The sequence below is a fragment of the Pithys albifrons genome, chromosome 6 (assembly GCF_047495875.1).
Source record: "Pithys albifrons albifrons isolate INPA30051 chromosome 6, PitAlb_v1, whole genome shotgun sequence".
NCBI classification, from domain to species: Eukaryota; Metazoa; Chordata; class Aves; order Passeriformes; family Thamnophilidae; genus Pithys; species Pithys albifrons.
The window spans coordinates 10,670,778-10,684,835 of NC_092463.1; the positions used below are offsets into that span (position 1 = coordinate 10,670,778).

Sequence of the window (14,058 nt, forward strand, 5' to 3'; positions counted from 1 at the left end):
TGTGGCAGCCCTATTATAACACTGAGGAAAAATCCAAAGCTGTGAGTAACAAACAAGGAATGATTAAAACAAGGAGTTATGAGTTGCTGCTAACTATGCAAGCCCTGTAGCAGGTTTTTGGTATTTATTTGCCCAATAAGCTTGAAGATTTTTGATAGGCACTTGTTCAGCTTGCAGAGCTATTTAGTTTACAAGAGTTGAATTGCTCTGTCAACTTCAGCAGTACAGCCTGGAGCCCCTTACTCCAACCCCAGACTTGGCTATCTGCTTCATAAGCACAACTCTTAACCTTAAGGGCATGCTTGTAAGCTTTTTTATTTAATAAGAGCAGCACACAACTGACTAAGGGTCTCCAGCAAGGACTGGTTCTACTGCTTTTGCTGTTCTGTTGAAATAGTAATTGTTTTCATAAAGTATTTTCTGTCTCTTCAGTGTTTTTCCATCCTATTACAGATTTTAGGACTTCACTGCTCAGTGAGAATACAAACTCCTTTCACCTGAAACTTTTTTCAACTTCAGGACAATATGGTAACTCCAATAATGTTTTTTCCTTCTAGAGGCATGCCAATATTGTAAGAAATAAAACTTCCTAATCAGTTGCAGGAACTGTGTAATAAGTCAGTGCTTCCTTTCATCCCCAACAGCCAGAAAGCCAAAGACTCATCTTTAGCAGGGAAAGAGTTTGCACTACCTGACATGAAGAGAGCCATAAATAGAGACAATTTTAAACACTAATTATTAAGTGACATCACAGGTCTCATTCCACATTCACCACCTTGTATCACTGCTTGTAAAATATCACTTGCACACTGAGTCAGAGAAGTATCCTATGGTGAGGAGCTCAAATATTATTTCAGGTACAGCAGCTAAAGAAATTTGGAATAAGATTATTGGAATAAATCCCCAGGATTTGGGAGTGGTATAGAATAGCAGGTGAAAAGGTATGGAATGTAAAATACATTGTAACTGTGACACTAAGCTTTTGAAAAAGGCACTACACAATACCAAGTGAAGTCCAATGTAGGACAGAACTGATTTGACTATCCTACCTAGATTCAGCAGCTAAGAACTGACATGTAAGAAAAAAACAGATCTGAATGGTTGCTGGATTGATCAAGAACAAAGGGAAAGTGCAGGGGACCACAAAAATCAGAAAAAGGTCCATGAAATACTGAGTTCTTGTTCACATTTATGAGTAACAGCTGCTACAATAGCTGTGTTTTTCCAAACAATCTCTTGCCTGAATGTCTTGAGTCAAGTCACTGTTAGCCACTGAGCCAACAGACAATAAAGAGCCAATAAAGTGAAACAAGTCTTATTTTACTTCTTTTGCTTCAGACTGTCAAAAAGCAGTGAGCTCAGTAGTTCTGCTCTCATCTGTTCTAAGTATTGGGGCTGAGTATTGTGACCAAATACGACAGCTTTGTGGAATAATTTTGGAGGGGAGAGGGAAAAAATCACTCCACTGAAAGCTAAATAAAGGATTGGGAAGGTTTTTCTCCTGAAAAGAGGGAAGTTTTTCAATACAAAATCCTGAATTTTTGGAAATAAAATGTTACAAGACTCAAGTTTTATTATGTGGAAACAGACTTCCAACCTTGTCTCAGAGGGAGGAACCACAGGGGACACAAGTTAAAGCCAAGCTGAACAAAGGATCTTCTTTCTTCTGGCACTCTGCCTACTGCTTGACCATGTACATTCACTAGTTTTGCATCTTAGGTGTTTTTCTTGTGATTGTGGTTTAGAAGCCCACCAGGACAAAACCCAACCACCCTGCTTTTGAATACAGGCTGAAATGCACCTCTGAACAGTTCTTAGAACTACACTGATAATAAATATAACTATGACTTGTTTGGGGACAAAGATTAGGTGTCTTCTTATACACAGGAAACTATTAATTCTTTTGCACAGAGGCTACAGAAGAGCAGCTGGTGATATCAGGAGTAACATAACTCCTTTTTTTCCAATACCCAAATGATGCCTGTCACTAAGAGCTACTAGTGCTAATTATGAATATTGACCGCTTCAAGACTATTAGGAGGTAACTTGAGTAGCTGACTAACTGCAGGGGGGAAAATGCAACAGTGTGAGATACTTTTCATTCATCAAGAGTAAATGTGGGTAAGATCAGTACCACTGATAAATCACAGGTTTAACAGGTTTTTTCATCCCTCAAAAATTCACAGTTTTGATAAATAAATGTTTCTACTTACACTAGGAACAGCTGAACTTTTCTTACGTTCAGGAATATCAGCTTTATTGGGATTGCTGGCATTTCCAAGCATTGGACTAGCTGGTGCAATCCCCCTTCCTGCAACAGCACTGCTGCTGGATTTTCTTGACTGAATTCCTTCCTCTTTGAGGTCACTGTCTGTAGTACTAGTCTGGCTTCTTTTGGGATATGCCACTACTGAGGGGATGGATGGTCCAGCTTAAAAAACAAACAACAGAAACAGGAAAATGATTTTTCTTCTCAGAAGTCCAGTGTTTTTCACTGCAGCAGAAATGTATTCACACACGAGAATCAACATAGTTGACACTGGGAATCAGAGCTGCAAAATGGTAATTATTTAAATTATCAAATTACTAAAATATTGAAATATTTCAGGAGACAATAAAACATAATGAAAAACTTTTCCAGGTGAAGATACTACTTGATTTCCATAAAAAAATTATGAATTTCATGAATGTTTCTGGTTTGGCTTCCTAGGAAAACTCGTTAAGAATCACCTTAAAGACACTTAAGTAACTGACTCATTCAAACCAGACCATCCCTCACTAGCACAAAGCTGGTATAGGCTGTTCAAGCCAGTTCCTGATGAAACGGGGCTCCTGAGACAGGTACCTGGTGACACCACCCCAGACCAGCACTGATGGCTGGTGAATTGCCCCCGAAGCGTCAGCAGTTTGGCACCAGCCTCCCCTGGTGTGCCAGGAACAGAAAACTGATCCAGCACACCTGAGAATGGAATGAGGCAGCCCCTTTAACAGTCCCAAGCTCCCTCTTGCTTTAAGAGGTTCTTGGACACCGGGAAAAGCCTGTGAGGGTGTCAGACTGTGTTTTCTGGTGCCTCAATTACACCTCTGAACAGGATACATCCAGTTACATCAACTTTGTAGTTGACAGTGTTTTAATAAGCATTAATCAAGAAGTGTATGTATATACACAGACAAAAATACACATAAACATGTAAATATTTCCCGATATGTAATACCTAACTAAAATAGGTTTTAAAAGCACCAAAACCCCATGGGAACTGCCATCCCGGAAGACTTCCCAAGGAAAGCAACCTCTGAATGCACTCAAGGTATTTCAAAATAAACCTAAACTGAGACTACTTTTATGAGTTAAGTCTGAGCAGGAAGATGTTTAACATATTTAGAAAGCCCTCATCTACTATATTGCTCTCTCATTAAGCAGAAGAGTTGTAAGTTTGTCTGAGTCATTGTTCTTTAGAAATTTAATTCCTGCAGGACAATCAAGTGACATTACCCTCAGGAAACAGGAAACAAGAAATATTGGCAAACTGACATTTCTTCAAGCTTTAGACACAAGCTGACCTACTAGTGTCAAAAGAAAACAAAAGCTGAACAGACATACAAGAGCATGGGGGAGGAGTGCTGTGCTTTTCATGAAAAAGGGGGTTGCAACATTCTCTTCCATTTGTGTAACAAGATTTTCCCAGCACGGCCAGGAATGTAAGGGACAACACAAGGCACAATAAGAGAATTAAGGTGGTGTCTTCAGCATTCCTCCACAAGCTGCTTATGAAGACTTTATAACAAAACCAATTAAAAAAAATAATTATTCAGCAAAATGTTTAACCATCATGCTGTTAACTGCACTGTTGTCATCGTCCTTGCACTTGGGGGATGAAGAAATCCAGAAATTGAGCAGAACTGGAAGTCCCAGTATTCTGGTACGCTGAAAATTAGAAGTGCTCACCGTGATCGCTGTACCGCCGCTGCTTCTGGCTGGAAGATATGCTTCTCTGAACTTTGTGATGAGGAGATTGTCCAGTGCTATTATTAAGATCACTACTTGGCCTAACTTTGGCAAGTGAAAGATTGCTGCTGGAGCTTGAATCACTTGCATCCAACTACAATATAAATGAGAATATTAAAACAAGGAGTTCAAACAAAACAAACATCCATCACATTACAGGAGTGGAACAGGGAAGATGGTTCTGCTATATGGGAAATTTAGAGACAGCACATGTAGGTGCTTAGAGGGCCCACCTTCTCTTAGGTTGTCAACAAAATTTGAAGCTCCTCAAAGGAGAACCAGATAAGGAAAATCCATTTTTACTTTCAGTACTCTTTCCTCAGAGTTCTCCAGGATTTTAACAGAAGAGAAGATACATTTTTTAGAGGCCACCACAAGAACTCCTCCAACAGAGAAACCAAGGGCAGCTCACTGAGGCCCAGCCCTCTCAGCATCATATGGAAAGGTCATCTACAATTTAAAGGCTTTTTCAGGCTGATCATCCTGCTCCTTGTTTCTCTTTAAGCAGTTACAGTTGGCACGTTCACACTTCAGCTCCTGGGCTGAACAGGACAGTAACTGCATACAAAATCCTTCAAAGGAGTAACTGCTGAGCAAACAGGGAGTTTTGGGGAACCTAAGGGCAAGAATTTACCGACTCAGAATCAGGGTGAGAACAAACATAGCATCATTTGGACTCCTGATGATTAGAATAACACGACTTTAAGCATAAAGGACTTCTGTGCAGCAGTGCAATGCCTCCAGTTACTGACTTATATTTTTGCTTCTAAGTTTGCTAGGGACACTTTCCAATTTTAAGACTGGTACTTACCTCTGATGACTTCCTTCCTAGCAGTAAGTATGTAGCTGTGATTTCATCATACTTCATTTTACTAAGGGATTCCTGAATTTCTTCTTGAGAATATCCCATTCCTACCATAATATCTAAAAACAAACACGCATTCTCTAAGTAACAGAAACTCTCATGTTCAGGCTGGCTGAGTGTTCAAGAGAAAGCATGGAACATTTAAAGAATTAAAACCATCAAGTTTGAGAACATAAACCTAATGAAATAACAGTATTAAAACACTAGTTACTTTTTCCAACTGGCAAACAAACACAGAGTGGTGGAGAAAAAACCCACCTCTCCCACATCATGCAAACAGTATCATACTCTGAAAAGTACTTGATTACCTATTCTTTTCTGGTCCGAGATGTCTAGTTCTGGTTCAACAAAAGGTTTAAGCTCATCCTCCTCATGCCCTGCATTGATCCACCTGTCCTTCATAATTTGCTATGAAAGAAAAGGTTTTGTTAGTACAATACAGTAATCAGTAAAGAAAATAAGCTGTTGGAAGCACAACACTCCCATCTACCAGACACTAAGGTCTTTTCTAGTTTTTCTTTTCCAGAACATCCAACACCTATTCCATTTTGCTTTGCTCCAGTGAGGAGAACCAGCTATGCACATCAAGCCAAGCTGCTTCCCAGTTAGATGTATTTTAGATCACAGCTTAAAGCCAAAAGGCTGTAACACAGACCAGAAGCTGTGTGACTACTCTTGACAAGTCTAGTAGGTCCATGGAAGGCCAAAACAGTATCAGCCTTCTCCTCCATGATGGCACAAAGGGCAAGGAAAACACAACCACATCAATCAGGTTACATTTGAAGATGTGGAAAATCAAGGAAAATATCCTGGTGGATCATCCATTAATGCAGGAACCCACAAGGTAATCATCAGGAAAAGTTACATCACATAAGAAGCGTAGTCACAGCACCTGTGGAGTCAGGTGTGTCACCCATAACAAATCCCAGTAAACAATGTCTTTAAAAGGAGTCATGTGCCTTAGTCAACCATCACACCTCCTGCACCCACTGCGAATACACAGCTCAGGAACAGTATGTCACTCAGTTACAGCTCAAAATACGGTTTGCAAAATATGATGCACCTTATTTGTGCCATTACCTCTAGAGTGCCTCTTTTTGTTGGGTTTAGCACCAGGAAACGTTTGAGGAGGTTTTCACAGTCTGTGGACATGTAGAAAGGAATCCTGTATTTTCCCCTTAGCACTCTTTCTCTAAGTTCCTTGGTAACAGAAGAATAGAGAGTAAGTTGTAGGCAGCAAATCACTTAAAATATTAGATAAATCAACAGACTCTACAAAAAAAAGCACCTTTAAGTTCTGTCCATCGAAGGGAAGAGATCCACTCACGAGAGTATAAAGAATAACACCTAAACTCCAAACATCTACTTCAGGTCCATCATACTTCTTCCCCTGAAAGAGCTCTGGAGCAGCATATGGTGGGCTGCCACAAAAGGTGTCCAGTTTATTTCCGACTGTAAACTCATTGCTAAAACCAAAGTCAGCTATTTTAATGTTCATATCTGCATCGAGCAATAGATTTTCAGCCTGGAAGAGAAAGAATGGTTTTAAGATACCTGATTCAGAATACCAGTACTTGCTTTCACTCATTCTTAAAAGGCAAGAAACCGAAACAACTGAAATACATTAACATTTCCATCCTTGCAAGGTCTTTAGGTATGCTTGAGGCATCATTCATATATCCCTTATTTTAAATATCTCTGTACAATGGCTTCAGACTATGGGAGCTGTTATACTACTTGAAAACTTATTATCATCTATTTGTTTTCTCCACAGAAATGCATCATTCATACATTTTGATCTATTCAGAAGAAAACAAGATATAGTCTCACTATTCACAGTTTATGGCACGTGGAAGTCTTGCAATAGTTTGGTAATAAACTTAACCTTTAAACTTTTTTCAAGTGTTTTGGTTTTTTTTTTGCTGTTGGTTTTTGTTTTTTTTTAAAGCTACAAAGCTTATGACAAGTTGGGCAAATTATGTAGCAACATTATTAATATAAAAGGCACAGTTTAAAGAAGGGATTATGCCACTTTGTGCCAAGCTACAAAAAGCCATATTTCAGTTCCATCATCACTACCAGTAATTCATTCTCTTTGAGACTAAAACTTTTATCTCTATCAAAAAAACTTTTTCTAAAAAAAAAAATTTCTCAGCTAACACTGACCTGCATCAGATTTGAACGTGACCACAGGGTGAGAGGTTATCTTTCAGCAGCCATTAAATTTCTGTATTTAAAAGCCTTACAAATCCTTTTCATTTGAAAAGGTTCTAAACTAATTATTTCTCAAAACTTGCTATAAAATATGAAAATATATAAACAAACAAAAATAAATCAGAAAGCTTAGTATTTTAGTGGCAAATTAAAGGTCACATCCACAGGTACAGAGGCTGATACACATACACTGCACACACTTTTTCCTACTCACCTTGAGATCTCTATGAACAATATGCTTTTGATGGCAATACTGCACTGCAGATACTATCTGGATAGAAAACAAGCCAAATTATGTAAGTGACATCTCAAAGAAACAGGAGCTTTAATCAAAGATTTTTAACATTTATTACTGAAGTTGACATGTACTTATCCACTCAGAGCTACATAATCACCTACTACAGTGACCAGCATATTTGGGGAAAAGCTGCTAAATAACGTAGGTGTTTGTCATTTGATCTATTTGGTTTCTCCTATACTTGAACATGGATTTTGTTTTTCCTGTGTGGCTAATTTTAGACCAGTAGAAGCGATGACTTTCAGAAAGGTTACTGAAGTATTTCCATTTCAATACTGTATACAGCTATAAAAGCTTTCCCCCTAGACTGATGTTTTCCAGGCCCTCTCTAAAGGTGATTTTTCATGCCACACCATAGAGAGAAAAGGGCAAGAAACGGGCTTCAGCTACTGGAGAAACTACTGGGAAGCAGCTTGTTTGTCAGAACTTACCCAGTGAGAAGCAACTATGCATCTGACAGGGGTCTGCTGTCTAAGTGCATATGGTTTATTGTATTTTGTATACCATAGAAGAATAGCAAGCTCAAAGGAAAAAACTGTCTCTCAAGCAATACGGAATAATTTCTTCCATCATAATTTCCTAATATCATTAAGATTTTCCTGCTTTATATAGCAAACTCTGTAAGCTATTTGCACAGTGCAGTGTCATAGTATGTTGCTTCTTAAATGCATTTTATTTGTCATTGACTGCATGGTCAGAATTGAGGCAGACATGATGGCTTCTTAAAATAAGTGGAACTGCATATAAAAATAATAACATTATTCTAATGAATGTATTTTCAGCCTTCATTCAAGATTAAGAAGATTTCCAACATAAAGACGTTATAAAAAATAACTCACGATCAGATCACCCAGCTTAGTGTAAGGATCCTCCTGTACTGCTAAGGAATAAATGTTGTCTACCTCAGTATTTATTTCAGAGTAGGTGAAAGTAAGGTTCTTGGTAGGTCAAAGAACTGATGTACCAGTAAATTTTGTATTTGAAACAACAAGCACCAATGTGATCTTTATGCCCTGTATTACTCAATCATGCATGTGCAAAATGCCACCTTAGAGACCAAGAAGTCTATGAGAAGCAGCAGTACTATTTCCATTCCCTACATTTTCATTCTGGTTTTGCTTGTTCCTTTATGTACTGGTTCTCTTTTTCAGACTCCAAGTTCAGCTTCTTACAGTTATTGAAACTGCCAAAGTGCTCCCACGCCACCACTTGTACCATCCTTTTGGTTTCCCTTCCTTTCCTCTCTGCCACCATTACCTTAGTGCCAGTCACAAGCTCACTCTGCAGAGGCTTCCAGGGCTGACAGCTTGACAAACACCTCAAGCTTTACTCGGGACTGCAGAGACACAGCACTGTACCACTCACTCCTGAACTGCTTTATTGTGGCTGTCTAAGAGTAGAAGGCTGAGCAGTTGATCAATCAGTAGCTTCCTTTGGAGATGCTTTTGAACTGCTCTGCATCACAACAGGATGGCACAGAGACTGTGAAAGTGAGTCCAATCCATACAGAAGCGAAAGAATGCAATGTGTATGAATTAATAATTGAAGAACAGCAGTAATAACTGAATGAAAAATAGCACAAAGCTGGGCTGCACCAGACTGACTCCCTTGTTTTCCACCTTTCATCACTATTTCCATTGACAGGCCCCTCACTCCCAAGCTACTTGAGTGTGAGGAATTTTCTGACACTTGGCAGTTGAGAAGCGGGGAAGAAACAGCTGAGCTTTTTGCTAGATGTAGCAATTGGAGCATTGATACATATTTCTTAGGAGGCATTTCAAAAATCTGTATAAACATAGGTTTTAAGGAACAAGTTAGGACAAGTTGTCTCTAGGCAGAGAAACCATTCTTTATAAGGATTAAATGACAAAAGGATAGATAAATGACCTCTCAAGGTCCCTTCCACGCTGCCAGGAGTATTCTGTTTCTTTACTGTAACATACAACTAAGACGTATTTTGTGTACGTTTTATTTTCCAAGACCTGTCCCAACATCCACCTGCATTAAGAATTCTAATCTGCCTCTGCAGGGAAACAGTGGGAAGACTGAAGAAGGCCAGATTTAACTGGTTGCAGAAAAGAAAGGTAATTAATACACATGAATTTAAGAAGACCTTCTGCCCTGCATCAGATTTTTCTATGGAAAAAGGATAAGATTGAACCAGAACTGCTTGGAAGCCTGGAAGAGGAGAGAAGAATAAGGTGACATTAAGAATGCAAACTGTTCTGGATTTGAAATTGTCACACATGGCTACACAGAAGGAGTTTGAAATGGAGAACTATATTGCATAGCTGTATTTTTAGAGTTTATAACTTTCCCTGTGTTCCTTGTCAAGTGCAGCTGCAATAATGTCACTGTCTTTTACATTATTTTTCCCTGCTAAAAACATTTTGTTACTATGTGTAACAAAATGGACTAAAAATATTTTTTTAACTTTTAACAAGCAAAGAAGGGAGAATTACCAAATTCTGCTCTTTGCCTGCTAGAGAGGAAGTGTCTCTTCAGACAAAACACAAGTGTTTGATGCAGAAATCACATCTACTGAAAGAAGAAACATGACCTGAAAACAAGATATAATACAACCTATTGTAAGAACTAAGCTCAATACCAGGGCACAACTGTTTCTTCAGTTTAAAAAAGAGCCACTGTCAGTTAAACCAGTTAACAAACTTAAAAAAAATGCCTATTATGTCATAAGTCTCTGTCTGACAGAGAACAGCTGCACTGCATCAGATAAAAGGTCTGCAGAGTGCGTTCTTCCTCCAACAATGGCTAAAAGCGAGACGAAGCTATTCCAGGACTACAGTAAGGTGAAATGAATAGTTTCATGACCCATGAACCCAGCAAGATCTGGTTTCCTTTGACACTGTCCCTCAGCCCGAGTTTTAGCATTTAATAAATGCCAAGCTCTGATCAAAGCTACCTGACTTTCATCCTGCATGAATGCTCTTCCCTCTGGCAAAGCACAATCAGCTTGTGCTACAACTTCTCTCCTCAGCTCATTTCTAAGGTTCCCTCTTTTTCTTCCCAGAAATGGAGGCTTTTGAAGCTGTCATGAACATCCCATCTTCGAGATCAAGGTCCTCTAAAGCTGGTTGAGCTCAGCAGCCAGGAAGTCAGCTGCTGAAGGATGACAGAGCACAGCTGCCTGTGCCAGGAGACTTGCAAGACTTAAAAAAATCCCTGAAAACATACTTGTGCACTTCAGTGCATACAAGTGAGCCCACCTATCCATCTTTACAAACAGCATTTATTTTACTGAAGTAAAAAAAAAACACATCGAAAAAAGTAAACAAGCTGAGAATCTGAAGTACAAAATAATCAACTCTTGATGGGTCAAACACCCAGCCCAGCAGGTAACTCCCTTTTAAATTCTTTCCCTTCATATTTCTTTTCTGAAAAATGAAGCTACATATATCCTGTACCCACATTATTCCACAGATTTAAGCAGTAAGTGTACCTGAAAAACATGTTTGACCTGTTTCTCTAAGTTTTCATTTAAAAGGAAGTAAAATTATTAGGAAAAAAATAGGTATTTGGTGAACAAACATGCAATTTCAATGCAATTACTGCAAGATCTTTTTCCACACAGCTCCTGATAAAAGCAACTGAGGACCAAGAGCAGAGAACTGTTATCATCAGAAATTTTCAATATTCACATCTGAGAGAGAACAGTCAATCCTCTCAAGCTACTCTGAAGTTTTTCAAGTGACACTACAAAGAGAAAGGCAACAGTCTGGGATTTAGAAGAGATGGCTGAAGCGGGAATGACTGCTCCACATCCCATCAGATCTACCCCAACACAGCACAGAAACACGTACCATGCTTTTCAGTCATGCTAACCACATTAGAGAACTGTAGAAGTTTTCTTTGCAAAGCATTTTGTGAAAGTCATTAATTAATTTCCTGGAAGTCTCATATCAAATTTCTTCTACGCATGGCTATGCTTAAGAAGTGAAGCCATCAGAGCCTCTCCTTCCAACAGGGAAACCGACACATTGCCACAATTCACCAGTTTAAAACCCCTACAGATCATTCAGTGACACTTTTGTCTCTACTTACTATTTTAAGTGTCATTAAAGTTTGAGCTTAGCTTTGATATTTATTACTTTTCACAACATTACTTAGGTTATCCAAGTGACCAAAGGCATGGAAATAACAGACATTTACAAATTTCTGCACAAGAGCAGAAAACAAGTGTATCGGACCAGTAAGATCTGCGAATGAAACTCGAGATGCTACAAGAGCAAACACTTGGATCTTAACTAGTTATGCAAAAATATCTGGTTATGTTCAGTACTGCTTTCCTGGGGAATGGAAATGCTTTTTACAGATCAATGAAATTCCAACATCTTGGCAGGGCTAGTTTATCCATCATAAAAAGCTTCACTAACAAGACTAGAAATTATTTTTCCATGACTTTTCAGAACAATTACTTGCATATCTTCTTGTGCAGCAGACAGACGGTGACCAGAGCCCTGTTACATGAACTCTCTGCTTTTGACACTGCCTTGTTTGAAGCCTGTTACATTTGAGTAACTTCCAAAATGTTACAGACCTGTTGAGCTAAGGACATACGAAATCAAGTCAGAGGAAATGCATTTTGGAATGGAATACACTTCCAGATCCAGCAGTCTCTGTGTTCTGAGACACCCTGGCACTCAGCACTATGGAAACCAGCACCACTGAATGGACTACCAACTTCCTCAAAGTACTACTGAAACACAAGTTTTTTCTCACTCAGAGCTGCAAGTCCACAACTTGCTGAACAGTCCTCTAAGTCAAATGCAAAGGACAGCTGTTTTACTCATTTCAGCAGAAACAGGGGCGGGGGGAAAGCTGACATATAGGAATGTTATACATACCTGTCTAAATTTAGCTCTAGCCTCCTTTTCCTTCATTCTTCCATGTGCAACCAGATAGTCAAACACTTCCCCTACAATTCAATAATGAGATACATTAATGCCAATTTCAGAATGCAGAAATTCCTCTCCAGCAGTTGCCCACAGCAGCTTCACTGGAACGACTGTACTTCAAGTTTATGATTACAGGACAGCTCAAGAGAACAAGGCACAACTGCTGTGCAATTTACTGCACCATGATCTTTTTTACAAGAAAATAATGAGTGACTGGATGTAGACAAAGGAAACCATTTCCTTCCAGTTACTTAGGATAGAAACTGAGCAACATACTTCTGTTTTGTAAACAAAGACGACATTTACCCCTTCACAGACTTTCCTGCAAGAGTTTCTTTTGACCCACCGTAAAAAAAAAGCTTCAAATATGAGAATTTTTATTTGTGCACGTGTATGAAATTGTTCTGAACAAAATCAGAAACCTCAGGTCTAACCTAGGATTGGAAGAGGAGCCCACAAGGAAGGTCACAATAACGAGCATAGCAGGACACAATGACATAATCCATCACACACCCATCAGACCTGTAAAATACACTGAGAAGGATTACTCCTGAAAAAACCCAGGGTTTTATGGCTGTGGATGACTAAAGATCTGCTGTGTTTTGGTTTCCCCCCTCCTTTAATCAATGCAGTCATGTTACAGGACATCAATACAGACTCCAGTGTTTGGGCTTTAGGTGCAGGCCAACTGTTCCATGAACCACTGACATGTTTGTGAAAGCATGGGAGATTTTCTTTACTAAAAGCCAAGTCTTGTACCTAATGTCTACAAACACAGACTAACAGGCAGTTTTACAAACTCCCTGCCAATATGCAAAAATCATATAAAATTTTAGAAGTGGATTAAATATTTGAATATTCTTTACTAAGCAAGAAAATACTGTTTTGTAGAAAGCCACTTCACAAAGAAGAGCTGAGTAACTTCACAGTTATTTTTTACAAGAAGCAACTCCACCAAATACCAATTAAAAAAAAAACAGCCATGCAGCAAGAAAGGTAACAACTGAGCCATCTGAGGGAACGTCAGGATTTCCTACAAAAATGCCTTACTTCCCTCTACAGTACATTATTTAATACTCAACTCAGGTAACTCTCAGTTGCAGTTCACAGCTGTTTCTTACAAAACCTTGAAGCAGCAAACCTGAACACTTCTTCATAATTCAGGGAAAAGAACACTAGAGAAAGAATTATCCCCGATTTAAGTGAAGTGTTGCGATTGTAGCAATAGTTTCTTTCATCCTGGAGTCAGAGTTCATGTGCATTATGATGACCTGTACCTTGATAAAGAGAAAATATGGGAAACTGAAGACTGTCACTGAGATTACCATCCATTCCTGTCCTACACAGAATGGCACATCAAAAGGTACTACTCTTGGCCTTTAGACCAGCAGAGGATATATCTCTCCATTATTACTCTAAAAAAGATCTTCACTGTCTCAGAGAAGCAGTGCCCTCTCTACCTCCCAGAAGCCAATCACTAGATGGCAACAGGACTTCACCTTTATGCCCAGAACCATCAAACAGCACAGAGATGCCTCCTGAAACACCTGTATTAGCCAATATTTTAATGGTATCATACCTACTCTGCTCCTGCTTGGGTAAATCTTGGCTGAAAATTTAGGGAACTGCTAGAAGAAAACATTGGCAGGTAGAGAATATTGCTTTATTTGTAGTAATTCATTAAACTTCATGTAATCCAATGTCAAGAGTCTGAATTCAATGCTGATTTTCTCTGGAAAAAAAGTCTATGTCCCTCCTA

The 14,058-nt window shown here is 39.0% G+C and overlaps 1 protein-coding gene across 12 annotated transcripts in view; it reads right to left on the minus strand.

Moving 5' to 3' along the window:
- MARK3 (microtubule affinity regulating kinase 3) overlaps nucleotides 1-14,058 on the minus strand; it is a 62,286-nt gene that overhangs the window by 20,429 nt on the left and 27,799 nt on the right. For all 12 annotated transcript variants that reach the window (XM_071557444.1, XM_071557443.1, XM_071557448.1 and 9 more), the window contains 8 exons: nucleotides 12,249-12,319; nucleotides 7,300-7,356; nucleotides 6,160-6,396; nucleotides 5,952-6,071; nucleotides 5,180-5,279; nucleotides 4,818-4,930; nucleotides 3,947-4,100; nucleotides 2,214-2,431 (listed from right to left, as the gene is read on the minus strand). In XM_071557444.1, coding sequence (XP_071413545.1) covers nucleotides 2,214-2,431; nucleotides 3,947-4,100; nucleotides 4,818-4,930; nucleotides 5,180-5,279; nucleotides 5,952-6,071; nucleotides 6,160-6,396; nucleotides 7,300-7,356; nucleotides 12,249-12,319 — 1,070 coding nt within the window. The remainder of the gene's footprint in view (nucleotides 1-2,213; nucleotides 2,432-3,946; nucleotides 4,101-4,817; nucleotides 4,931-5,179; nucleotides 5,280-5,951; nucleotides 6,072-6,159; nucleotides 6,397-7,299; nucleotides 7,357-12,248; nucleotides 12,320-14,058) is intronic.